Source organism: Neovison vison, chromosome 4, assembly GCF_020171115.1.
Source record: "Neovison vison isolate M4711 chromosome 4, ASM_NN_V1, whole genome shotgun sequence".
NCBI lineage: Eukaryota > Metazoa > Chordata > Mammalia > Carnivora > Mustelidae > Neogale > Neogale vison.
In genome coordinates this window covers 226,116,347-226,142,420 of record NC_058094.1, presented here as the reverse complement: position 1 = coordinate 226,142,420, position 26,074 = coordinate 226,116,347, and the positions used below count along the sequence as shown (strand labels likewise).

The following is a 26,074-nucleotide window of genomic DNA, read 5'->3' as shown; positions in this document are numbered from 1 at the left end:
CTTAAAAAGATTTTTTTTTTTTAAAAGGACAGTTCCATCTTGGGAGCCACTAGTTCCTTTTTCCCCCAATCCTTCTCTTAAAAAAGATCCCCAAGTACGGAAAGCCTTCCGTCGGAATGTCTTCCTGCGGGCTGAATCACAGCGGCGTAAAGGGCGTGTTGCCCTCGCTCGTCCCAGACCATCCGCTGATGGAAACACGGAAGAAGGGAGCGAGTGATTCTCTCTCCCAGCCCCTTGGTCGACATGCTGAAGGCAGGGTCCTGGGAAACTTCACCTACTGTGTGAACGTGTCCCCTCTGCCAGGGCGTCAGTATTTGTCTCTAATTGTGGAACAAAAAACGTTGTCCCCAGTTGAAGGAATTCCAGGCACATGTGAGTCGAACAGGAAGACCCCAGTGGCAAGTAAGCCGATTGTTAAATTATCAGGAAGTTCGCAAGTCTGTCCATGCCCCATTGGTGCCTTGAGATGGGCCAGTGCTGGAGCATTTACACCACGAAACGTGGCCGACCACGTCCTCCCCCCTGCCTGCTGCCTCCCAGAGCCGTCAGCACTTTCCAGGACACCACTGCTCCTCCGTTTCCGAAATCATGTGTCGCCAACAGCCTTTTCCTCTGCCCTTGGGTAAAACCAACCCTGGAAGAACATTTCGAGGGAGGTCAAAAGTACAGGTTGGCGCAGGTGGGGTCTCTTTAGGAGTTTGTGTCCATGTCAGGCTGAAAGCTGCACTTAACCTTCCATCTCAAGCTTTTGAGACTCCATCCTGCAGGACAGGGAACTATCATGGGCCAAAAGCTTTTTGCTGAATCAGACCAAGTTGACCATTTCTTTCCAGAATGTTTTATTCCCATCTCAGTAACAGAACAGTGGCGCTGAATGATCTGGGTAATACTTATCTTCTCTCTGTCCCTCTCCAAGGCCCCAGACACACCTACTGAGTGAATTCAGACAGTGGGGAGTCCAGAGCGGAGCCATGCAGAGGGAACAACAGGGCTTCCTGAGTCTCTCTCTACTCAGGGACCTGCGCGCATCCGTGGGGGAGGTGAGCAGGTCGGCTCTGCGTTTCCAGAGCACAGCAAGTTCCTTGGCTGAGTCCGGTGGTGCAGACCCCCCACCTGCGGGCTGGACTTTCAAACTGGGTCCTTCTCTTTCTCCTGTCAGTCCACCTGCCTGAATATCAGAAAGGCCCAGTGAGAATAGAGAAACTTCCCAAAGCACTCCAGGCCCCACAGACCTGTGCATCCTTTAAGATTCAGCTTTGAGCACTGCCCAGACTCTTGCCTTGCTTGTGGTGAATTTTCCTGTGCCCGTATCTGACAAATGTCGGTACTGTGTGAAGATGTCAATCTCAGAATCAGATAACGAGGGTTCAAGTCGGTGTCCTCCTAACGTGTTAGCTGTGTGACCCTGGCCAAGCTACCTCTCTGATTCTGTTGTTCATCTTTATTTTTTGTTTTTAAGATTTTATTTATGAGACAGAGAGAGAGAGCATGAGCAGGGGGGAGGGAGGGCCACACTCCCCGCTGAGCAGGGAGCCAGACTCACGGCTTGATCCCAGGACCCTGGGATTATGACCTGAGCTAAGGGAAGATGCTTAACCCGCTGAGCCACCTAGGCGCCCCTATTGTTCATATTTAAATAAAATGGCATTACTGATGCCTGCCCCACAGGACAGTGGGAAGATTGCAGTAAGATAACTGTGGGGTGAGCAGCACTCCAATGGGCTTGGGGTAGGCACCCAACAAACAGGATTTATTATTTTACTAATTAAAGTATAGCTCTTAGAGGACAAGAATGCCTTTGAATTATTCATAGCACTAATCTCCATCAGCCGCCGTCCTGTACATTTGGTTTAATAACTACTTGATGAGTGAGTGACCACGGAACAAAGCACAGAACCGCCAGGCACGCCAAAGTCACTGTTTATTTTCCACACAAAGGTACACTCGCCCGTGTCTGGCCGCCACGCTTTGACATGTTATGTCTCGCTACCTTCTTTATCACATAGTACAAAGAATATTATATTGGCTTCAACAAAAACTTTTCATTTTCCTTCTAATCAAATATGCCCCTTTGTTACCGAAATACGTGTTTGGTGGCATTTTCATAAACAAGTTCTGCTTTGCTTTTATTTTTTCTAAGTGAATTTTTATTCATGATTCTCTTCTTAAGTGATCTTGGTGCCCAGTGTGGGGCTTGAACTCATGACCCTGAGATCAAGCATCCCATGCTCTACCGACTGATAGACCAGGTGCTCCTGCTTTGTTTTCTTTTATTTTTAAATCAGAAGAACATTCCAACTTCTGTTAGGACCTGAATTGGTAAGATATTAAAAAAAAAAAAAGAAAGAAAGAAAAGAGAGGCGCCTGGGTGGCTCAATGGGTTAAGCCTCTGCCTTCGGCTCAGATCATGATCTTAGGGTCCTGGGATCGAGTCCCGCATCGGGCTCTCTGCTCGCTGGGGAGCCTGCTTCCCCTCCTCTCTCTGCCTGCCTCTCTGCCTACTTGTGGTCTCTTTCTGTCAAATAAATAAAAATCTTAAAAAAGAAAGAAAGAAAGAAATCTCAAGGGGAAAAACCTACTTATGCTGTCTTTTTCAGAGTTTAATCCCGGTAAGCGTGGGCTACCATATTTAACAACAGAGAGGATCCACTCATACACTGGGGGACCCAGCTGGAGGTGGGTCTTGTGACTTGTTCTGGGGCCGCGCTAGCCTGGCCTGGCCTCTCTCCTTTCCTCCGGACCCTTCAACCCTCAAAGCCAACTCAAGCGCTCCCTTCCCAGGGGGGCGGGGGGCATACAACTGCCCTCTTTCCATGCGTGCTGATGCCAATCATTGTCCAGACTGGCCCCTTGCTGTTGATCCCATACAGCTTTTCATAGGCCGTTAGTATTGCTTTACAGTTTATCCTTGTCATCTGCAAATTCCTTCAAAGCAGAACTGTTTTGTTTGTTCATTCATGCGTCCTGGCTACAAATATTTGATCACTGCTTCTGTCCATCAGTCCCAGCAGGAAAGAAAAGGCACGCGAAACAGCCATTCGAAGTTCAGACTTCCGGAAGTCAACGAAATCCTAATGTGATCAAGTCTAGTCTTGATACACAGAGAGAAAACTGAGGCCCAGAAATGGGAAATAACTTTCAGGCTCAGAAAGCCAGTCAGTAGCACATCCTGTAATGCCCCTTTAATCCAGTGAAGATATCAGAAAAAAAAAATTTTTTTTTTTAATTTAAAAGTTATTTTTCTATCTCATATTTTTAAACTTTGGTTTATTCGTTACAAAACATATATGAGGTTTTTGTTGTGTTTTATTAGGTCAGGGTTTGGCTTAGGAGTCAAGGAAATTAGAATTCGAGCCTTGGTTCTGCCATTAGCTACGGGACCTTGGGCAAGTCCCACCCCCTTTCTGAGCCTCAACTTCCCCATCTGTCATGGAAAGGGGTTGGACTAGATCCTTTCTAAAATCTCTGTCTAGAAGCTCTGTCATTCTAGGGGGCACCTCGGTGGCTCATTCGGTTAAGTGTCCAACTCGAGCTCGGCCCAGGCTTCATTTCAAGGTTGTGAGTTCAAGCCCCATGCCTTCCGGTGGGCATGGAGCCTAATACATAAACCAAATAATAAATAAATAAACAGAAGCAAGCAAGCTCTGGTATTCTGCAGTTCTTAAGCCCGGGGCCCAAGTCATGCATTTGCTGAAGAACCTTCCAAGGAATGCCCCCCGATCCCCGTCTCATAGGTGGTCTCGCATCTTTCATCGCGAAGGAGCGTGAGCTGAAGTGGGTTCGGTGATCTCCAGCCCAGGGACCTGGGGCTCCTCCACCGAGAAGCAGCCGCAGCCTTCTGACCCCGTGGAACTCTGGAACACATGAATCAAAATAGTTGTGTGATGTCATGTCATAATGGGAATGTGCTCTGGCCCATTGGTGCCAAGAATTGTCTGTCCGGGGAGGTTTCCTTTTACAGTCTTTTTAAAGAGACATCTGCGGATCTGCACATGACCAGCGGGCCCGGGCTCCGCTTGCCTATTTAGTCTTCTCTGATTTTAAGGGGGAAAAGCCCTGCAGTGTCTGAGCGCGCAGCTGACCTCAGCTGCATAAACAAACTCACGGGCAGCTTCTGCCTGCGCTCGGGCCACTCCTTGCCTACTTAAGGACAGTGGGGCTGCTCCCACGGCTGCGGCCAGAGGTGTGGCGGGAGGCCGGCCGAGCGCTCTCGCGGAGGAAGGGCTGCCGTGGGATCGCCCTCGAGTCCCAGGGCGGCAGCAGGGACCCGCCCTGTGTGGGGGTGAGGGCCCCCGGCCGGGACACCTGCACTCACCGGCCGGGTCTCTAAGCCCTTGGTGGCTGAGGCTGCCGCGTGCCCCACACCTGCGGCTGATGCTGCGCCTCTCCTGGTTCCCGGCCACCTGGTGCTGACACGGGTTCGACGGCTCTTGGTATGGTCACCTGTCGCTGCTCCTGTGGCCACGGCTCCTCATGAAGCGTTTCGGCAGCCTCAGGGGGAACAAGAAGCACAAGGACCCAAACCGGAGCACTGAGAGGCGCCAGTCGGAGCCCCACGGCCTTTTTGGTAGGACACTGCCCCTGGCCCCGTTCTCTGCCGGTCTGTGCCGTCGGAGGGACACCCCGCGGCGTGCGTGTGTGCGTGCGTGCATGTGTGCGTGCGTGCGTGGAGTCTCCCAGGCGGTCGCCGTGTGCGCGTGTCGTTGCCAGGCAGGAGTCCGAGGCTAGGTCGGCAGGTGCCTCCTTATGGACGGCAGTGCTTATGGTGAAGCGCGCGATGCTGTTCTGACTGTCCCGTTTCACCCCACCTGGCTCAATGAGGTTAGTGCTCAGTTGGGTAATCATTCATTTAGGCAAAACCCACGGTTTGGGAAAGAGAGAGAATGGGCTGGAGCTGTTCCTTTTGGCTGTTAAGGATGAAATGTGTGCGTGGAGAGAGAGCTAGTGTTGGGGCCAAGGGGATGGACCCTTTGGCCCTCTGGCTGAGGAATTGGACAGATCAGGGGTTCATGTGGGAAGGAAAAGCACCTGCCTGATTGGAGTCCCCTGGGAGAGAAGTTTGCTTTGTGGTCTCCCTGGCTTCTGGGACCTTCCACCGCCTCTCCACACACAGGGGTTGGGACTGGTGTGACCAGGACATGTGGGGAGCGCTGCAATTCAGTATTTCCAGGGACCTCTGGATCGGGGGGGGGGTCTCCCTCTGGCTGGCTGGTGTAGCAAAGCATTGCAAAGCATTCTCAGCCCCCCGGAGCCTGGCTAAGTCCTGCCCACTCAAAATCAGATGCCAGACTTCTTCATTTTAACTTCCTGGTGGCCACTGCTGTCTGACGTGGAATGTTCCCTAGTACCCCGTTCTGAGATGGAGCAAGGGGCCCCACACACGTCCCAGAGATCTCGGGGTGGGGGGAGCCGAGCAGTGCATTAAATTGTGTCCCTTGAATGGCGTATGACGTGATATGTGGCACCAAAAAAAAAAAAAAAGTCCTTGTGCATAGTAGGGAAATGACTTTGGCAAAACTTCTGGGCAGTACATGGGAATGAAAAGGTATATCTAAAACTCGCTGACATGGCTTGCTAATCCAATCTAACCAGCTGCTTCCAGAAGGCCCCTGACAGCCCCAGTTAGAGGCTGGTGCCTCTGGAGAGGTGGCCAGAGGACACAGCAGCTCTGGAACAGGGGGGTTTTCAGCCTCGTGAAGAAACTAAGGAGGAGTATCTGATTGGATGCTCTGGGGAAATTAGGTAGGAGCCTGACGCCTGCTCCTTGCCCGGGGAAGGAATGACAGATGTCTTGGACTTGATTCATAGATGTGGTTTAAAAAGAAGGCGCTTTTTTAAATAATAAAGTAATAAACACTCGTTTACCTTAGAATTAAATCTGAACCCTATATTGAACCGAAAGTCACATTTTGCTGACAGGGACGGAGAGGCCCGTTATTAAGAGCCCGTCATTTGCCGGACTGTGGTTTCTCCTCTTCATGTAAAACCCGGCTGTCGTCATGTCTCCTACACTTCTGAGATCAAAAATAATATCTGCACGTCGACCAAGTTTTCTAAGTGCTCACAAGCCAATACCAGCTCTGACCAGGGTCAGGAAGATCTGGGCCTTCCTCCAGAACCTTCCTCTGGGGTTCGGGAAGCAGGCTGAGGCCACTCAAGGTGGCCAGAGCCCAGGCATCCAGGCTTGTGGTATGTCCTGGTTTTCTTTTTGTTTAGAGTCTCCATGTGCGAGGAACGAGGCCACATGGCAGGTGTTGGGGGGGCAGACACCGACTGAAGAAAAAACAGTGTGTCCCCTGGGCCTTCCTCTCCCTCTGTGTCTCGCTAACCTTCACCTACCTCCCAGACTCAGCTCAGCCATCCCTCCCCTAAAGCCCAGTCACCTGTTCTGTGATCTCCTGGCTTCTCTGGGGCAGGGACGTGGCCCCAAGGGAGTGTTGTGTCCGCCGTTCTGATCGCATCACATGCTCTCACTGCACAGCTACTGGTTATGAGATGCCTTGATCCTGGTTATCAAGTAGGAATTGGTTCGGGGTTCTTGTTTTCTGAACTCTACCCCTTCCTACGGTTATTCCTGTAGCAAAGAATTTTAGAAGGGGTCCCTTCTGCCCCCAAGAAGGCTTCTGTGCGGGTGGTGACAGTGTCAGTCCCGTACTTGTGCCCCATGTCCCCCAACTCAAGCACGCTCAAGTAGTTGGCACGGGCTCCTCACGCCTTGGGGCTGTGCCCAGGGTCCCAGGAGCCACTCACCGTGTCCCTGCTCCAGTGGAGGGTGGAGGGTAGAGCTGAGCCTGTGGGATGGGGTGCACTTTGTCTCACGGGCGGGCATTTCTGCAGTTCCTCGGGCCGAGACATTTCTTCATTGCACACGTGCACACACGTACGGGTGTGCACACACTTGTACCCGGCTGTCTCGGTAGCCTCCCGACCGGCCAGAGCGACCCGGCGAATCAGTCCACGGCCGATCAACGATCATGAAGCCCATTTGTATTTGCCTGGACGGCATTCTCCTTCGGAAGTGTGGGACTCTCATTGGGATTTTGAACCTTCGAGCCTTGTGCTAAAACACCCTTGAGGGTTCAGGGTCATGAAAGGCTCATCGCTTTTGGCCTTGGGGTCTTGCATCTACCCCTGCAAAGCTCCCCTGCAAAGCGAAGCAAGAGGCTCAGGTTTTCATTCTCTGTGTGATACACAAGCAATGATTTCGACTTTTCCAGCCTCTCTGGTCCACAGACGCCCGGACGACATGGACAAAGAGCGAGCAGCAGTACTAGTAAGGTACAAGGACGATTAGGCAGGAGCGTGACAACCAGATGGACGAGAGGACTGGCTGCAGGAACTTTTCCACCCTCTGCAGTTAGAGGGGAGCAGTTAAGAGGTGTGTGCACCTGAAGCCTTAAGAGGGCCCTTCTGAGGACCGTCCCGGAGACGGGAAGCCAAGGGGTGCGTCGGGAAGCTGGCGCTCTGTCCCCATGCCGCCGAGGTCTAAGCGACGCTGAAGACGAGAACCTCCGGTGGGTCTCTGCATCATGGGGAGCCTCCCCTGCCTGCTAGCTGTCCTTGGGATGAACGTAAAACCACTTCTGGAACAGAACTGCAGAGTTCCTCGTGCGCCGATACATGCCTCTCCCCCACACGGCCCCTCCCAGCTCTCCTGTCCTCTGGGAATGCAAGCGGAGGCCACAGCCAGGCATGGTTTGGGGGTGGGGGGGTCCCCTGCTCTTCGCCTCGAGCAGCGGGCCAGGCTGGAAAGTGATATCTGTGGTCCTTCCTGCCTCCCCCAGATGTCCCTCCCTGCCTGCCTGTCCCTCACAGTCTGCATGCGATCGTGGTTGCCTCGAAAGGTACCGGTGCCCGTTCAAATACAAGTCTTTACCTCTCTGTCGTGGACATTTTCAAATGCAGAGAGAAGCAGGGAGAACCGCCTCGTATACCCATTGTCCGGTTCAGCGACGCCCGGTGCTCTCCAGGCCCACCAGGGTCTGCGGCACCGCCGTGAGCAGGACGCCCGCCGCCCTCACGGAGGCTCACGCCCGAGCCGGTGTCTGAAATCGTGGTAAAATAAGCTTTCCCACCTTCCCCACTTTGAAGTGCGCAGCTGAGTGGCAGTAAGTGCGCTCACACTGTTGTGCAACTGTCATCACATCCAGCTCCAGAACTTTCTGCCGTCCCCACCTGAAACTCCGCACCCATCAAACAACACCTCCCGTCCCACCCCGCCAGGCGCCTGGCACCCACCTTTCAACTTCCCGTCTCTGAGTGGAGTCTCTGGGGACCTCATGCCAGAGACTCAGGGTTTGTCTTTTGTGTGTGGCCCGTTCAACAGACAGGCGAGCCTTCGTTTGCGACGCCAGGCAGTGGGGAGTGCCCTCCCCTGTGCAGCCGTCACCGGCACTGCTCAGCGGAACCTGGACACGGGCCCCCGGTGGACAACAGGTGGATGACATGGCCCGGAGGCAGGCTTCCTGGGAAAATCTCAGTTAAGCCCTTCCGGATTCATGCTCTGTCTGCGGGCTCCCGGGATCGCTCGGCGAGTCAGGTGGTCCGCGCCCAGCAGGCAGGCGGGCAGGCGGCAGTAGGCTAGAGAGGGGCATCCTAGCTACAGGCCGAGTGATGACACAGACAGGGAAGTGGGTGCTCGTCGGCCCCAGAGGTTACGTGTGGGGTTCCACGAGTGTGGTTCCAGGAGCAGCTGGCCTCTGGGGAGCCCTGTTGTGAATAGACACACTTGACCCTGCACAGATGAGGCCGGCAGTGCGGACATCTCAGGGAGTAGGACGAGACTGCCGCGCTGGTGGTGTGCCTAGACAAATAAGGGAGACAGACTATTCCAGAAAGGGGCTGGATTAAAACACAGTGACTCTGGACAGTGATGGAGAAGCCTCTCGTAGCTCAGTGATGGCTCTGGGCTGGAATGCCTGTGAAGGGAATGCCCTCTGGAAGGACCTGACCCGGGGTGGGTCTAAGGGCCCAGGGGCCTTGGCATCTGATGGCACTGTGTGGGCCTCCCGCTTCTGGACCAGATCAAGAGCTTGGTACATGGAAAGAACAGAATGAATTCTGTTCTCCAGTAATAATTTGTCTTTAATGATTGAGAAGGAAAAAACATCCAGGGTCATGCTCTCAAGGACCAAACAGCATGGCTGTCCCTGAGGTCGTAGAAGGCTTCTGGGCCCACGGTGTCCCTTGGCACTGGTGCTGGTGCCGAGGGTAAGCCCCGTGGAGGGCGTGCGTCCCCTCCCAGTTAGGCCCTAGGTGAGAGCTGTGCCCGGTCCCTGACTGTGAGACTGGGTACACAGGTGCCCCATCTTGGGGCTCCTGCCCGAGAGCACGGCTGGGAAGGAAGGGGGAGAGGGTTCAAGGTGGCTTCAGAAGCCATTATGAAATACTTAGCCGAGCCCCACGCCTGGCTGAAAGACATGACACAAATCAGCTAAGACCAGGGATTTCACCAACTCCTAGGGCCCAGCTTAACCTATGTTCAGCCTCTCTATAGCTTTCTTTTTTAAAAGATTTTATTTATTTATTTTTTATCTATCAGAGAGAGCACAAGCAGGCAGAAGCAGAGAGAGAGAAGCAGGCTCCCCGCTGAGCAAGGAGTCCCATGCGGGACTCGATCCCAGGACCCTGGGATCATGACCTGAACCAAAGGCAGCAGCTTAACCGACTGAGCCACCCAGGTGTCCCTCTCTATAGCTTTCGTATCTATAAACCAAATCACGTGGAACCCTTTCCCCCTAGAAACTCAGCTGTGCTGGGCGGCAAGGCTGGACCACCCAGAAAACAGGACCCCTGAGTTCCCAACGTCCGGCTTGATGCCAGTTGTCTTTATCCGCGCGCAGTACCCGGGAGAGTGAAGACCTTGGGAAACCACTTTAGTTCGGTGCCCTTCATGGAGGGTTCCTGAGAAAGCCTCTGGTCGTTGGGCTGAATGCATGTTTCCCTGGAACGTTCCTGTTGACAGTTTCCAGCGCGCCTGTGCATTGGGAAGCCTCGTGATCAATCTTCTGGCGCAGAGCAGAGAAGGGAGCAGCGAGATGCGCAGATGACGGGGAGACGGCGTTTTATACAGAGTTTTTATTACTATTCAGGTTCGCCGAGGCCGACAGACGGGTCGGGGGCGCTGCCGTGGATGGGTGGTTCCCGGCGGGTCAGGAGGCAGAAGGTTGCCGGGGTGAGGGCAGAGGGTGGTCAGGCGCCTTCATGGGGGTTTCCAGGGGTTTCCATTCCCTTCCAGGGGAAGGGCAAAGCCTGGCGCGGTGGGCAGGTTTGGAATCAGCCGATTCGGGCAATTCCGGCAGACTGCGCCGGGTGGAGCTGCTCTAGGGCTAGCTCGTCCCTGGCCCCAGGATGGTCCTTTAGGGCAGGAGGATGGTGCCTTCTGCGTGTAAGACCCGGGCAGGGGAGGGGGTTCAGAGTCTGGGCTGTGGGTTGGCTTGTTTGCATACGAAAGGCGCACTTTCTCTGAGAATTGGCTGACCTGGGAGGGGCAGTCTCTTCCCCATCGGTGAGGACCCAGATGCCAGAAAAGAAGAACGTGGAGCTCATGTTAGATTTCATCCCCAGACGTTTCAGTCTTTCTTCCCTTTCAGTTCCGAGTGTTTTCAGCTCGGTCGGGTGGCCCTTTGCCTTCCTTGAGAGCTGAGCCTCCAGCGTGCAGGGTCGGGGTCGGGGTGGGGGTTGTGTCCCCACATCCAGACACCCTGGCTTCCCGGGCCTTCCATGGCTGGCTCCCCTTGAGTTCCTTCCCTCTAGGGATGTGGTTCTCCCTTTCACTGCAGGGAACCGTCTCTCTTACCTGCGGACCAAGGTGAAGGATCTTCTGTCCCTGAGGGGGTATCTTCGGCCACAGAAAGTTGCATGTGAGCATCTGTGGGCAAGTGTGGCGTGCGGCCTTCTCTCCTGTTGCTGGGGACGGGATTCCACAAAACACCCACGTGCCTGGTGGGAAATGACAAGGATGCTTGGAGTCGGCCTCGCCTATCCGTGGCCCTAATTCCTGGAAGAAAGCGACAGGAAGGTTCTGACTTTGATGTGGGGGATGGGGAGAGGAAGGCCGCTCTGGGCAGAGATCGCCAGAGATCACCAGCCCGGTGTCTGGTGGAGGGGAGAGGATCGGGCGGGGAGCAGAGAGAACTGGAGCCTCACAGGCCCTTGGCAGGGTTGCCCAGAGCTCAGGGGAATGACACAGGCATCTCAGCACCTGGGAGGTCGTCCTCGGTGGCAGCCGCCCCACACAGCGCCCCTCGCACACGTTCGACCCCGACCTCCTGCTCCTGGCGTTGCTGCTGAGATCAGGGTGGCCTCGCCAGAGCGGGTCCCCGGATCCACCCTAGAAAAGCAGGTTTTCTCCCAAACAAGAAGCCGTGGTTCTGCTGGGGGTTTGCACCGTGTGGCTCCGGCAGGCCCAGATCCACCCCCACATTGTTTGGGTTGGTCCCGGGTGCCGAGTGTCCAGATCGCCGTGGCCCCTGGCGAGTTTGCTGTCATTCCAGGCTGATTGAAAAGACAAGCAGGTCCCAAGAGCCGCTTCTCTGGGTCCCGTGGCTGACAGGGGTCCCTTCCGGCTCCGTGTTGTCTCAGAAGAGAAGCTACAGAGAACGGGGCTGAGTGTATTTTTCCCCTCGCTGGATGCGCCTCCTCACCCTCCTCATCGTCCTCGTCCAGGCCCACCGCCCTCTCGGTGCTTCGCCACGGTCTCTCCCAAGCACTCCAGGACCCGCCACGATCCTGCTCCCGTGGGCGCAGTGTCCGGTGAGTCTGGTTAGGCTGACTCGCCAAACTCCTCAGGTGTGGAGACTGTGTCTTGTCTCTCTGCCTGTGGCAGATCTCCGATTGTTGCCCGTGTTCACGACCCACCTTCCTCAATAACAGGGTGTTCACGACCCACCTTCCTCAATAACAGGACCTCGGTACTCATTCTGTGGCCTGTACGGGGGCTGGGGAGGCCCTGCGACAAAGTTACTCAGTGAGCTATGAAGGGGAGTGTTGTTTACACTTACGAGAGAGACTCATAGAAGAGGGGAAGGGTGGGTCCCTATGGATCCTTCTTCTTTCCCCATCCCTTGAATGCAGCTGTGATGACCGGAGCTCTAGCAGCCATCTTGGACCGTAAGGTGACTGCTGAGGATGAAGGCACACACTCAGGACAGTGGGATCTAGAGACAAGAGTCTGGGTTACCAGAGAGCTCTGGACTCCTTACCTGTCAGGCATCCTTTGTATGAAAGGAGAATAAACCTCTCCCTTGCTGAAACCACTGTGACTTTGGATTTTTCTGTGGACTGAGAACAAACTGAATCCTCATGATACAGTTGAACATGGAACTTGATGCACACAGGGCACCCCGTAATGACCTGAGGACCACGCAGGGGATCTGTGAGCCTCTCCCCACGTGGCAGTGTGGCTCTTTTAGACTAAGGACACTGAGGCGCGGTGGGCGGGGTGGCCCAGGCAGCAATGAGGGCCCTGTGTCTGAGGCCCTGCCATTGACCTTGGTCCAGTTCTGTGTTCCCTAGAGTTGTGTGTGCAAACTATGGCAGTGGACTCATTCTAGGAAAACTCCGATCATCTAAATTTACGTTAAAAAAAAAATGAGACCTGTTAACGCCTTATAAAATCGGTCATTTTCTTGAAATTACTGTATCCCTTTTTGTGGATTTAAAATAGGACTTAGTTTGGGAAGATTGCACCACAGGGAGGGATGGACTTGATGGTTCAACTGCAGGTGTGCTGGTCAATTGCAGACCAGGTGTCTTGGGCTGCGCGGTGAGCCCGGAAGTAGGCTGCGTGGTCTGGACTCTGCATGAACCAGGTTTGGACACATTTCTTTTATGATGTGTTTCTGGCCACACATCACTAGAGAAGCCAGAAACCGCTAGTTAATCCGCCTGACGAATGTACGTATCCCGTATGTGTATTAGCCTGGTGCTGAAAATGCGGCGAGTGGTGAGATGCGGCTCGTGGCTGCCCGCAGTCTGGCCGGGGGACCCCTGCCTGCAGGGGAAGCCCCCGGATGAGCTCTGGTGCCCCATGCTCTGGGGCTCGGGTGGTTGTGGGCTCTGTCTGCACTGGACCCAGGAGGTGAGGCTGGACTGGCGGAGACATGGAGGCGGGAGGAGGGGCAGTCAAAGAAAAATCCAGAAAGAAAAAATGGAGCCGGGGTGCCCAGAACCAAAGATGCCAGGCTGGGGCTCCCGGAAGGGGTGTCAGCTAGGGACGGGGCTAGAAGAGGGCCTGGGGAGAAGAGCCAGGGCTGGTCCTGCAGGAAGAGCTCCCTCCCTGGGCTTCCGCAGCAGCTTCCCTCAGCCTCGCCACCCTCCTTCCCCCATCCAAGGAGAAGGGCTGCAGGTGTTTCCAGCCCCGGGGCAGCCCCTGCCTTGCACCTCCTGCTACTTGCTTGTGGGCAGCCCTGTTGCCCGGCTCTACAGTGTTTTATGTTCAATGGCTCTGTTAAGGCCGTTGGCGGCCGTGGTGCAGGGGTGTTCCCATTTTACAGATGGGAGAACCAGAGCAGCCAAGAGGTATGTCAGTCACATGCACAGATCTATCAAAGGAGATGAGTGTCTCTGCCCTCCGCAGGCAGCCTTGGCCCCAAGACCCTGGGCACCCTTTTTACAGGGCTTCCCTCTACTGAATGCCTGCGAGGTGGGCCACCGGTGCCCCTCCCCTCTGCCGCAGTGACACACAAAGCCTCCCCTTTCTCTGCCACATTCTTCACCCACACTCCGGCTGCTACCCCAGGCGGTCCGTGAGTCATGGGGGATGTTGAGTCAGAAGTCCCCTGTCCTCCCTGTTGCTCAGTCCTGGGTGACTCAGCCTGGTCACTGTACAGCCACAGCTGATCAGAGGAGAAACAGAAGTGGCTGTGGCCTCGGGATCACCTCTGAGCGGCGGTGGCCCTGCCTGAGCAGATGCCCAGAAGGCGCCCAGGAGCGAAGCGCTGTGTCTTCAGTCTGGCGCCTGTGGGCCGGGAACCCTCAAGGTGCACCCAGCCTGGGGGTGATGGCTGTTGCCTACTAAAGCCCATTCGAGGTCCCGCTTCCCAGGGGGCTGCTGCGACACCAGCCTCCCTTCTCCCAGAGGATCCCATGGCAGGGCTTCCATGCTGGTGGTAGGTCACCCAGAGTCACCCCGTCCTTATGCCTGGGTCTGGCACTTCTGCCGCCGGACTTGCTAGAACCACATGGGGCTTGGGTCCACCCATCCCGGAGGGTCCCAGCACCCATGAACAGACCTCCCTCGGGCGTGACCTTGTTGAGACTGATTAACAATGCAATCGTAGCTTCTAAAGCCTTGGTAATCCAGATGTGACGAAAGTGGAAACATACAGAAATAAGTACAAATCAGAGGCGGTAAATGTGCAGTTTGATCGCACGCATGTGACCGACGAGCAGACCCAAGGAACAGAGCGTCCCGAGAGCCCCCCAGCTGCCTCCCCCACACCCCCTCCGGGCACTTCCCCCTTCCCCCATGATCAGCATGGTCTGCGCTGAACTTTCTATGCTGCGTCCACAAGAGATTTCTTTTCCACCCGGCCCCGTCCCCTCGCCTGGTGTGAGGTAGCGCCCCACTGAGGCTGTCGCTGCCGCGTCCCCTGCGTGCACCGCAGCTCCTCCGTCCACCTGCTGGCAGGGGCATGGCAGTGCCCGGCTGGGGCTCTAGCAGAGGGCTGCTGTGAATGTTCTCGCACGTTTGCCTGCTTCTGGTGGAGGCGGGCGACGGCTGCTGGTTGTGCCACCACCCCCCCGGCCCCGCATGCAGGGGCGGCCTTGGCCAATGGCTTGGCATCAGCTGTTCCTGTGGCCCAACCCCTGGGCTGGTCTCTAAGCAGAGGCCGAGGCTGCGTTTTTCCACGCTTCCTCACCTGGTGCCCTGCCCGTCATCTGGCACACACACGGGTTTTTCCTCGCCTGGAGACTGAGGGGTAGCGTCAGCCCCCGGGGAGGCGGTGGAAGGCTGTGCCCAGCATCCCATGTCCGGATCGGCTTCCCCACTGGCGAGGACTCAGGCTCAGCCTATTCACGGCTGCCGTGCGGCATAGCAGGCGGGGTCCCCGGGGGATCCGGGACGAGCTCCCGTGACTGAGGCTGCGTGCTGCCTGGGGCTCGGCATTGGGGATTTATTTATGACTGGGAACTGTAGCAGGACCTGGTCTGTAACCACCAGCTGTCGCTATGGCAACTTCTTACTTACAGCAGCCTCTACACTAAAAATAGATCACCTCATCCCTAGGATAGAAAAATCAAAGAAAATCAAAGTGGGGGAGGGCCAGGTCCCCTCTGCCGCAAGTCCCCAGACAGATTTCGAGGTGTGGCGATGTAGCTGTCCGGGCCTCTAAGCCGCCCACCTAAAAGCAGAAAGGCCTGGAGGGGGATGGCCAGTCGCCTGCAGACATTCTCGGGCTCCCAGAGGCACGGTAGCCTCCCCCTGCTTGGACCTCCTCCATCTTCTCCTTTCCGGTCCCAACACAGGAGTTAATACCGAATTATAAAGGTGGGCCTTATTCCATTTCTTAATCTTAAATTGTAATTCTTCTATGGGCTTGTAAACATTTTTCAAGGTCAGGGTCAATTTTCACCATGATATGAGACCTGAAAATCTTGTCATATGAAAAGGAGTTGAAAGACTTAGAGATGTGCTTGGCCCAGACGGGACTGAGTATAAGGTGGGGTGGGAACGGCCTTCAAAGATTTGAAGGTGTGTCCTAACGAAGCGGGGTTACCTTGTTCTCATCCTGGAGGGAAATAGAACTCAACTTCACAGGAAAGAAATATCCACCAACCCCACCGTGAAAATACATGTATTTTTTTTTAAGATTTTATTTATTTATTTGACAGACAGAGACCACAAGTAGGCAGAGAGGCAGGCAGAGAGAGAGGGGGAAGTAGGCTCCCCGTTGAGCAGAGAGCCCGATGTGGGGCTCGGTCCCAGGACCCTGGGACCATGACCTGAGCCGAAGGCAGAAGCTTTAACCCACTGAGCCACCTAGGCACCCCTACAGGCACCCCTACATGTATTTTTTAAAGATTTTATTTATTTATTTGACAGAGACCACAAGTAAGCAGAGAGTCATGCAGAGAGTTGGGGGGAAGCAGCCTCCTTGCTGAGCGGAGAGCCCAATGTGGGACTCGATCCCAGGACCCTGAGACCACAACCCGAGCCAAAGGCAGAGGCTTAACCCACTGAGCCACCCAGGCACCCAACCTACATATATTTTTTAAAGTGAGGTTTTACTACGTTTTAAAAATCTAAGACCTCAAATAAAACATCAAAGCATTCAAAAGCCAGAAAAATTTCCCCACAATCCCAAGCCTCCACATCACCCCAGTATCTCTGGGGGCCCCTAAGGAGGACAGCGTTCTGGGCGGCAGCCTCAGGAAGGGAGGCGATCGCCCGGACGGGGTAGGGGTGGGGCTGGCGGCCCCCGGAGGGTGACCACCCTGCCTGCACACGGTAGGCGCTCCGCAGTGTTTGTCGTCACAAGGGGTATTGCAGCCAAGTGTGAGTTTTTAAACATCGGATGGAGGATTTTCCGAGACCTTCTCAAGGTTCTGGCTCTGAGATTCAGGCAGAACAGAACACGGATGTGGGGAACGGTGAGAAGTAAGCTTGAAAGGGGGACTGGTTGGAGCCACAGGTCCCGGAAGTTAGCCCTCTGGGCCCAGACCAGGGGCAGGGCCTGGGGGGCCCTGGGCTCCTTGGATTTGGACCTTCCTAGGGAGTACCGTCTCCGCTCCAGGGGGGCCCTCACTCCCCACGAGCCACCTGTGGCAGCTCTCTGTGACATGCCACTCCTTATTTTTGTTTTGTTTCGTTTTGGCTTTTTTTTTGCATTAGGATAAAAAACACGTAACCGTGAAATTGGCCGTTTGTCTATTTTTAAGCGTACGTTTCTGTGGCCTTAATACGTTCACACTGTCCTGCCAGCAGCAGGGCCGTCATCCCCAGGACTTTTCTGGGGACACGTTAAACAGTAATGCGTCCGTTCTCTGTCCTCTGTAGACCCCCCCTTCTAGCTTCCTTGTTTGTGAATTTCACTATTGCGGTAACTCACGTAAGTGGAATCACACGGCCTTTGTCTCTCTGCGACTGGCTTATGTCCCCTGAGTTACCGCTGGGGTATCGGGCCTCGTGGGAGCCCGAGGGGTGGTCACCTGCAGTGTGTTCCGAGGGACAGAGGGAACAGCCTCAGGTCCCCCACATCCGACTTTGCAAAGGTGCAGCTGTCAGCTCGGGTGGCCTGCCTTTGGATCCTGGCCCCATCTGCTGTTCCACTACCCTTTTAACAGGCCTCTGTGTCTCTTGAAGCCCTTACAAACCACACCAATTAGCCAGTCCCACAGAGCAAGACACTGGGAATGGAAGAGGCATCGTGACTCTGGGTTGGGAGATGGGCAGGGGGCTTGGAAACTGGCCTGGTCTGGGGAGGTGGCCTGGGCCATGGGGGTCCTTAGGAAAAATGGGAAAGAGAGGCCCAGGAAGCCTGGGGGAGGGGTTTTTAGATGGGGGGGTAGTGGGACATGAAGACAGGCCTGGCATTCATCCCAGGTAAGTGAGGACCAGCCCTACCTTCTAAGGGTTCTTGCGAGATTTCCAGACCCAGGGGCCTCGGAGCAGAACAGTCTGTGGGAGAGTCCCCTCTTTCCCTGGGCATGTTGCCTGCAGGAGCAGGACTGAGCTGCCTCACCCAGGGGAGATTCTCGCTCCTGGGCTTGCCGAGAGGGTGCAGAAGGGCTCCAGGGCCAGAGGGGGCTCTGCGGTTTGTTTGACTGAAACGTGGACCCAAGCGGGGACCGACGCTATGGGATGCGCTAGAGGAAGGGATCCAAAGGCTTCGGGAACTCGTGACTCCAACCCAGAGCCTTTCCAGCTCCCCCTCGGGGGAGGGTGGGAGCCTCTCCTGCCCGCAGTCCCCAGCTTCCCCAGCTTCCCCAGCTTCCCTGTGCCTGTAGCAGAGACCCCAGGGAGGAGGGGAAGGGAGGATGCGGGGCTGCGGTGACAGGCTCGGATGTGGGGAGCTGCTCAGAAGACTCAGAGGCATTTGGGGAGGGAGGCGTATCCTTTAACACCACCTGTGGGGCCCGTGTCTTATCAGTTCGGGTGTGCCAGTGGCTCTGTCCATAATAAGAACATGCCGGGTGACAGGACAGCTCCCGAGCTGGGACTGGTGTTGATCTGTTGGTTGACAGCAGGAAGGCTGGTTCCTGGCTGGTCCAGAAGCCCGTGGAGGCAGGGTTGCTGACTCTGTGTGGCCCCCCAGAACCTTGCTGCTTTCGGGACAGAGGCGAGTCTGCTTTCTCCCCGCCGGTTAACGACTAGCGTTCCCTTATCGCAGCAGAGCCCTCCTTGCCAATGGAGCCACTGGGGAGGGAGAAGGTACAAAAGACTGAGAATAGGCTCTTTCCCCAGAGCAGGTTTTGATGCCCAAAGGAGAGGGCAGTGTGGCCTTGTGTCTAGGGGAGAAGGGTCTTCTGTAGGACTTGGGACTCTGAGGGGTTGCTCCCCACCCACCCGGCCAGAACATTCTCAGAATCGTGCTGACCCTTGGGCTCTTGCCGCCGGTCCTCCCTGCCCACCCCGTGCCCGGGCTTCAGTCTGCATCCAGCCCTGGGCTCTCCCCCGAGCCCCCCTCCCTCCTTTCAGCCTGCCCCGGAAGCCAGTCTGCCTCCTGCCGCCCATCGAGCCTCCACTTGGTACCCGGCTTCTGCCAAAGAGATTCTGTCTCGTTCCCCATATGGTCACTCTTGGGCCTGTGCACTGTTTCGTCCCCACCCAGAAACTGGAGGCCTGCCCCCTACCCTGCACCTCGCCGGCTCCCCTGGACGGCCCTCGCCTTTCCTGCGACATGGCTGGGACCTCTGGGGTCACCCCGGACAGTCTGTGTCTCGTGCTTGGAGTCCTCCCTGCTGGCTGGACTTGTTTGCTCGCATCCATGGAAAGGCCACTCCCAGCCCAGTCCAGCTCCTGGGCTGGACTCCTGGGCACTTGCCCGAGGATGGCCGGCTTCTCTGGCAAATCGGGGTTCAGACAGACCTGGCAACCAGTCTAGGCCCAGGCCGAGCGCTGCTCACTGGAGCTGGGGGCTGCCATTCCGAGGTGAGAGCCGTGTTCGTTCTTCTTTCCCTCTTCCAGGGATGCAGGCACGGACACGCCCCAGCTGCTGGCAGCCCTCTGTGACCAGGAGCGAAGGGAGCTGAAGTCCAGACAGACAGAGAAAACACACAGCCCCATGCTGAACTCCCTGTCCGGAGGCAAATGTTTTTGTTAACGCCAGTTTGAATTAGATTTTGTGTACTTAGAGCCCAAAAGCACCCTTCCCAGGAGATTCTAATACAGTGATACCATGAGAAGCAGGAGGGGGCTGGCCTACCCTCACATTTGGTGAGCTAGAGCCTGTGACTCTGCTTTGGAAATTCAGAGAAGCCAACCTGGGACTCGGTGCAGAGCGGTCCTATGTGGCCTGGCATCGGAGTTCTGAATTAGCCCAGAAATTAGTTCTACCTAGTTCAAGTGGGTCCCCTCCAAAAAATTATCAAAGGATATTGAGTAGCAATCCCCAGTGTGCAAAGAACCAAGCTGCGTATCCCTCAGAAGTGCCCAAAGTCACTTCCAGAGCAGGGGCAGTGGGCTCCCATGCTGTACTGGGAGAACCAGGCCCCAGGCGTGGTGACCCCTGTGAGCACAGTGCCCCCCAGTTCACGTAGCGTCCCCTAGTTCATATGTTCAAGCCCTAACCTGCCATGTGACTGCATTCAGAAATAGGGCATTTAGGAGATAATTAAGGTCATTGAGGTCACAAACGTGGGGACCCACTCCGATAGGATCAGTGGCCTTATAAAATGGGGAAGAGGGACACTCTGTAGCGTGGGAGACACAGTGAGAAGGCAGCTGTCTGCAAGCCAGGAAGACAGACCTCACCAGAACCTGACCGCGCTAACACCTTGACGTTGGTCTTTCCGGCCTGGAGAACTGCGGGAAAATTAATGTCTGCTCTTGAAGGCACCCGGTGTGTACTGCTCTGTTATGGCAGCCTGAGCAGACTCCTGCAGCCAGCCGTCTCTGAAAACCAGGGGACCCTGCTTTGCACCTGCTTCTGAGAAGTTTGGCTTGGGCTGTCCAGGGGTCAAGTCCTGGTCTCCTGGTGGCACGCCATTGCCACAGAGGGACCGGAAAAGTGAGTCTCAAGGGACTCCCCCCACTTCATACCCCCTGTCCCCTGTCTAGAAGCCAAGCATAGGGAAGATTCAAAAGATGCTCAGTGGGCAAACACCCTTCTGACATAGGATGGTAAATTCCAGGGAGGTCCCCAGCATGGTTGAGACAAGCTGCCAAGAGCCCTCTCCCACGTGGTGACATTTCTTGGTGGGTCACCAGGTCTCAGGATGGGTCATCCACTTTGTTGGCTCGAAAACCCACTCCCTTCAGCTCACCAAGAACATACCTATTCCTCAGTTCCTAAAACTATCTGGATCTAGGAGATGGGCACATGTGGACCGGGGTGCACGACCGGGATGCCATACCAGGACCCTCCTTGCCGGGAGACATGGGGAACCAGCCCGACAACTGCTGAGTGAGTTCAAGTGTGATCTAGGATGTTCTGGCAGCCGGCCACCCTTCCCTTGAACGGTGTGCGGAAAGGCATTTGGAACTTCCTGTTTCGTGCCCTTGGATAACCATCCTTCCACCGTTCTCTGGGCTTGGAGTTTCTCCAGAAAGTTTCTGCTTACTAAATTCGAGTAAAATATTATTTCTACCTCCCTGCAGGTGACCCGGGTCACCTTGAGTGGAGTTATGGGTGTTCCCGAATTCTTGTGCCATGTGATCACAGTCTCTGGGGTAACTCTCATCAGTGGCTAATTACGTCTTCTTTTTGTGTGCTTTTCAAAACTTAACTTTATAAGGGCAACCACTTTCCTTCCCTTGTTTCCCCAGATTCTTATGGGGCAAGTGACTGCTCCTTTTCCTAAGAGCTTAATGTGTGAGGCCGTCCCTCCCCGATCTCCTGCCCCCACACCCGCCCTGTAGATGTTTAAATCTTCGAACCGGTTGCCTGCCTCAGACCTCCATGCTTTCCGAAGAGCTCTGGGTTGTAGAAACTTTTCCTTAGAGGAATCCAAACCAGTAATTCCCAATTATTTTCTAAATGAATTTCTATGGAGCCATATAGTTTGTGTAAGCCTCGGTTTCCACAGTGACGTGATGGGAGCCATGTCCCCCATCTGCCTTTGTGAGTCATTGTCATGGGCCTACTGTGTGCGGGACGGGTTGAGCTCTGCGTGACAGACACGGCAATAGGGTTTAGGACCGGATCCAGTCCTGGCTGGACGAGCTGAGTCTGCTCTGTCCAGCCCCCTGCCCCTGCCATGAATGCTCAGTCACAGAGGGGGCTAGGAGAACAGGGCTTATTGGTCCCACCTTCCTCAGGGGTGAACCCCACACATCCTGTCCATGAGAACCCTTAGGGGGAATGTGTGGGGAAAGTACCAGTTCTTGGGCCCTGCCCCATAAGCTGACGAATACTCAGTCTGGGAGGGGGTCCAGGGATTTTTAACAAGACTTGTAAGTGATTCCCCGGCGGGCATTGGAGGGATGTCGCTCACACAACTACGTTCGTGAATTTGTAGTTCCTGGAGCCGGGTGAAGGCAAGGTGGAGGTGCGTGATTCTGTTTTACCTTTATATGTGTTCACATTTTTCCGTGCAAAAGCAAAAGAGCCTGCAGTACACACACATAAAAGGTTCCAGACACCGAATCCATGAAGAAGCAGCCTGGCTGACGACCAGGGGCATGTCCACGGCCCCGGAATTAAAGAAGTCTGTCTTGGGGGCCACCGCGGGGTTGGGGTGGGGAGTGGGAGTCAGGGCAAAAGATAATCAACCCCCAATTCCCTCCATTCCCAGAATATAGTTTAGGGCATTCAGATCTACACACCAGCAGATCTGATTTCTGAGATGTCAGGCTCCGAATTCTCTTTTCCCTGACCCGCTGCTGCCCTTGAGGGGATTTTTGCCTTTGAGAGCCGTCTTCCCTTCCGTGTGTCTAACATACTCTGTTATCCTGCCTTGATTTAATTATCCGGCCACAGAAAGGAGAAACTGGAAACTGCTTCACCTCCAAAAGGAGATGGGTGCACCAGGGCGAGGAGTGTTTGTGGACGGAGCCGAGGGAGCACCCCATCCACTTGCGCCCCCTCCTCCATGGCCTGGCCACTCTCCCCGCACACCCCGGGCACCCCGTAAATAGGATTGGCTTTGGGTGCTGGGAGTCTGCTGAAAATATCTTGTACCCAAATGAGTGATGGAAAATGTAAATGCAAGTGGGATGAATTTGCATGACTGGAACATTTTTTCTCCTCTGAATTGTCGAACTGTGCGTAAGCCTTGAGTAGGAGAAGGGCAGGATGGTCTCATCTTCCCTTGGGGAACCGGGCTGGGTGACAAAGCATGTGGCTCTTACCCAGCACTGACCCCCTTCAGTGGTAACAGGAACCTCCTTTCGCCCAGGCCCCCCTCCTACAGCAGCAGCCCCCCGCAGTGTCTCTGGGCAGGCCAGCGGGCAGCGCGTACCCCGGCCCCGAGGGGTTTGCGAGTGGACGTCAGCAACCAGAGCCGAGAAGGGTAGTTTGTCCCATCTCATTGGCGGGGGACAGGGACTCTCTCTCTCCGAGTAGACCAGAACAGAGGACCTTGTAGGGCCGTCCCTGTGGCTGCCATCTGCAGCTTTGGGGGACCTGAGAGGAGGGTCAGTTCCAAGGAGGGAGGAGGGAGACCCAACTGTGGCTGCCTCGTTTGATCCCTGCACAGAGGCCTGGGCTCGGTGCGCAGGCCACCCCCCTCCCCGCCCTTTCACGGCAGAGCTGGCAGCGCGGTGGGGGGCGCGGCGGGGTGGGGGATGTGTGAGGGCAGAGGTCACAAGCCACCTGGTCCTGTTACACCACGTGACAGGCAGGCTGTGGGAGGAGGGCTGGGTCCCAGGTGGCCGGTCACACCCTGACACTGGATCCTCCCAGCTCCTTGTCACCTGAGAGGTGGCCCCACCGCTGGGGGGCAGGGGGAGGCATGTGGTGACTGCCACCCACGAGGCAGCACCAGGGAGTCCCAAGAGGGCTGCCAGCCGGGGATCCCCTCAGCGAATGCGGGGGGGCGGGTGTCCAGGAGTGACGGCACCAGACCCAGCTGGTCACGCTCCCCTAACACTTGGCCTCCATCCCACAGTCACTGGGTTACCGCGGGGCCCAGGTGAGGAAGCGTCCTCAGGTCTGAGGGTTTCTGGAATACAGAAAAGAACCTGGGGTCTTGAATCCACAGACCAGCCGGTCACTCTCCTGAAAATCTCACCCCCGCCCCAGCAGCCTGTCAGCCTAACAAGCTGTCCTCAGCTTCTGTTTGCACGTTGCTGGAGATGTGTGACTTGTTCATTTATTCACTCAACAAACATTGATCAGACATCGGCTAGACACCTGCAGCTGCCCACCCCTCCTGGGCTTCAGTGTGATGGTCCCTGTGATGGGAATGGTAGTGCCCACCCCAGAGGCTTTGCGAAGCTGTGGGGGGAGATGAATAGGCAGAGTGTTTAGACAGATTAACCCACTGAATCTGAATGCAAGTATTTCCTGAAGTGCGACACTAGGTGCCCCCGGGCCACCTCGCCCCGGCCCCTCAGAGATCCTGCTGTGCCCACCCCCCAGGGTGCAGAAAGCCAAGTCCCTGGCCCAGGGAGCCCATTGCCAGTGGGAGGAGACCATGGGGGATTACAGGGTACCGTGTGTCTATTGGAGTGCTGAGTCAGGCCGCGGTCAGTGGAGTAAAGGAATCGAAGCGGGTGGCAGGAGTGTGTGCTGAGTGAGGGCCGGTGGGGGCCGGGCCCCATCCGTGACTCCCAGATTTCGTCCGGGTGTGATCGGGCCATCACAGAGCTTCAAGCCAAGGGCTGCCAGGAACTAGCCCCTGCTCTGAAAACTCGCGAGGCTTCCATGTGAAGAAGGCGGACGGGGCACCTGGGTGGCTCCATGGGTTAAACATGGACTCTTGCTTTCATCTCAGGTGGTGATCTCAGGGTCCTGGGGTCGAGCCCGGTGTCAGGCTCCATGATCAGCACAGGGTCTGCTTGTCCTTCTCCTTCTGCTCCTCCCCCCAACTCTTTCTTTCAAATAAATAAATAAGTAAAATTAAAAAAAAAAAAAAGAAAAGAAAAGAAAAAAGGAGGGGAACTGCAGAGGGAAGGGTGAGTGCCGGGAGCAAAGGAGGCTCCTGTGTGCCGGGAGCACGGAGTGGAGGGGTGCGGCTGGGAGGGAAAGCCCAGGTGGGGCTTAGGGGGTAGCAGGTATAGGACTAAGAGTCTTGATTTAGAATCTAGTTGGAGTTGCCTCTGGTCCTGACCCCACTTCCACAGTGGAGCTCGGGGGAGAGGCCCAGAGGCCTTGGATGGCTGCTCTCACCAGGAAATTGAGGTTAGAACATCATGTAATTTCCATTCCCTGGCCTTGGCTCAGCTTCTGGACTGCGCTTTGGGGCCCCAGTAGAAATGCTTGTCCTCCTGAAAGACCGTCTGAAACATGCGGTGGTCATAGAGTCCCCAGGACTGGGCATGTGTCTCCCACTGGGAGCCCTGTGACCCGCACCCACCGTTGGCAGCTCTCCTCTTGGGGGCTTGGTTGACTCGGAGCAGCACAAGGCTACTGTTGGCCATCTGGGCGGCCACACTGAACCTGAATTATCTGCACCGCTGAGGGCTTCCTGTGGGCGTAGTTATAAGCCGCCACCATCCTGAACTTGGCCGATCACGTTTCTGTGTAGAATTGGCCACGCTGCCCAAACATTTCGGCGTTCTTGTGGTCATTGCTAGCATTTGCTGGGGCACAGAGCTGTAAAAAGAGGAAAATGCGTTCTATGCGGCCAAGGTTTTCTAACTAACGGGGGGTCCACCAGAGCTGCTCTGGGCTGGGGCGTGCAGGCTGCTGTCAGGGGCACCACACGCCCGTGGCCTGGGTCATCACCTTGCTGGCTCAGGACGACATTGACCTTGCAGATGCCCCACCTTGCCAAAACGAGAGAGGGTTGAAGAATTAACCACTTGTGCTCCTTAGAAGATGCCTACATTCTCCATTTTCTATTTCCTCCTTCCCTCGAGGGTGGGAAGGAGGGTCATAGGAGGATGGAGACCCTTTGGAGAGTCATAGGAGTATGGAGAAGCTACAGAATGCCGCGTTGAGCAGTTTTCGCTGAGGACAAGCCCCAACACCAATAGTTCCTAGAATTCTGAGCTCATTAATTCAGCCTCTCAGAACCCAGTTAATAAAGGAGAAATAATAATAATAATAACATCTATCATACTTTTTCTCCGTGGTATTGAGTGGGAGCTGACCACGGGGAGAGTTTCAGGACCAAAACAAGCTGGCTTTGCAGGCAGACAGTCCCGGGTTGGGGTCCAGCCCTGTGACAGGTGGTGGCTGGCATCACTACGATGGTGTATCTGGGGGACCTTGCCAGGGTCGGCGCTCTGGAGGCTGTCCCTACATGCCCTTATCCCCCATCCTTTTGGGGTTTGGATGAGTTTTCTAGTAAGTGTCAACCCTGTTCCCTCCTGGGGCTCCCTGTGCCTTTGGACCAGCTCTGCCTTCAGGCACTGCTTTGCAAAGCCCCCGGTGGCCCCCTCTGGAGTTTTGTCCATCCGCGTCCGGCTCACTGACTGGCCCTGTTGAACTTGGCTCTAGGTCAGGCACCGGATCCTTTGTGCGTCCTGTTTTTGCCACCGCGGGGGAGCGAGGACCCCATCCGGGCCCCCCTCAGTCTCCTGTCACAGCGCTGACCCGCGGGGAGCAGGGGGGACCAGGGGCTGGCTTGCTGAGAGAACTGGATCACCTTCTTGGCTCCCCCGGCCCTCCCTCCAGGGAGAGATGGTTGCTGCCCAAGGACCACCTTGGCCTTTGAACTCCCCTCCCCCTGCCCCTCCAAGAGAGCAGCTTTGGAGACCCTGGGGCAGCTGACGGGCAGGCTTGGGGTGGGGTGAGTTGCCCGGAACAGTGCTCCATGTTTCCCTGGTTGGTGTGAGGGACCTCTGGACCTGGAGCAGCCT

At 55.7% G+C, this 26,074-nt stretch overlaps 1 protein-coding gene across 5 annotated transcripts in view; it reads left to right on the top strand.

The window, feature by feature from the left end:
* The window catches only part of PRKAG2 (protein kinase AMP-activated non-catalytic subunit gamma 2), a 243,714-nt gene that overhangs the window by 102,371 nt on the left and 115,269 nt on the right, over positions 1-26,074 (top strand). Inside the window, exon 1 of one of the 5 annotated variants that reach the window (XM_044246876.1) lies at positions 4,474-4,567. The exons of the other annotated variants lie outside the window; for them this stretch is intronic. Coding sequence (XP_044102811.1) covers positions 4,474-4,567 — 94 coding nt within the window. Of the gene's footprint in view, positions 1-4,473; positions 4,568-26,074 lie in introns of those variants that run through there. 5 annotated transcript variants of the gene reach the window in all.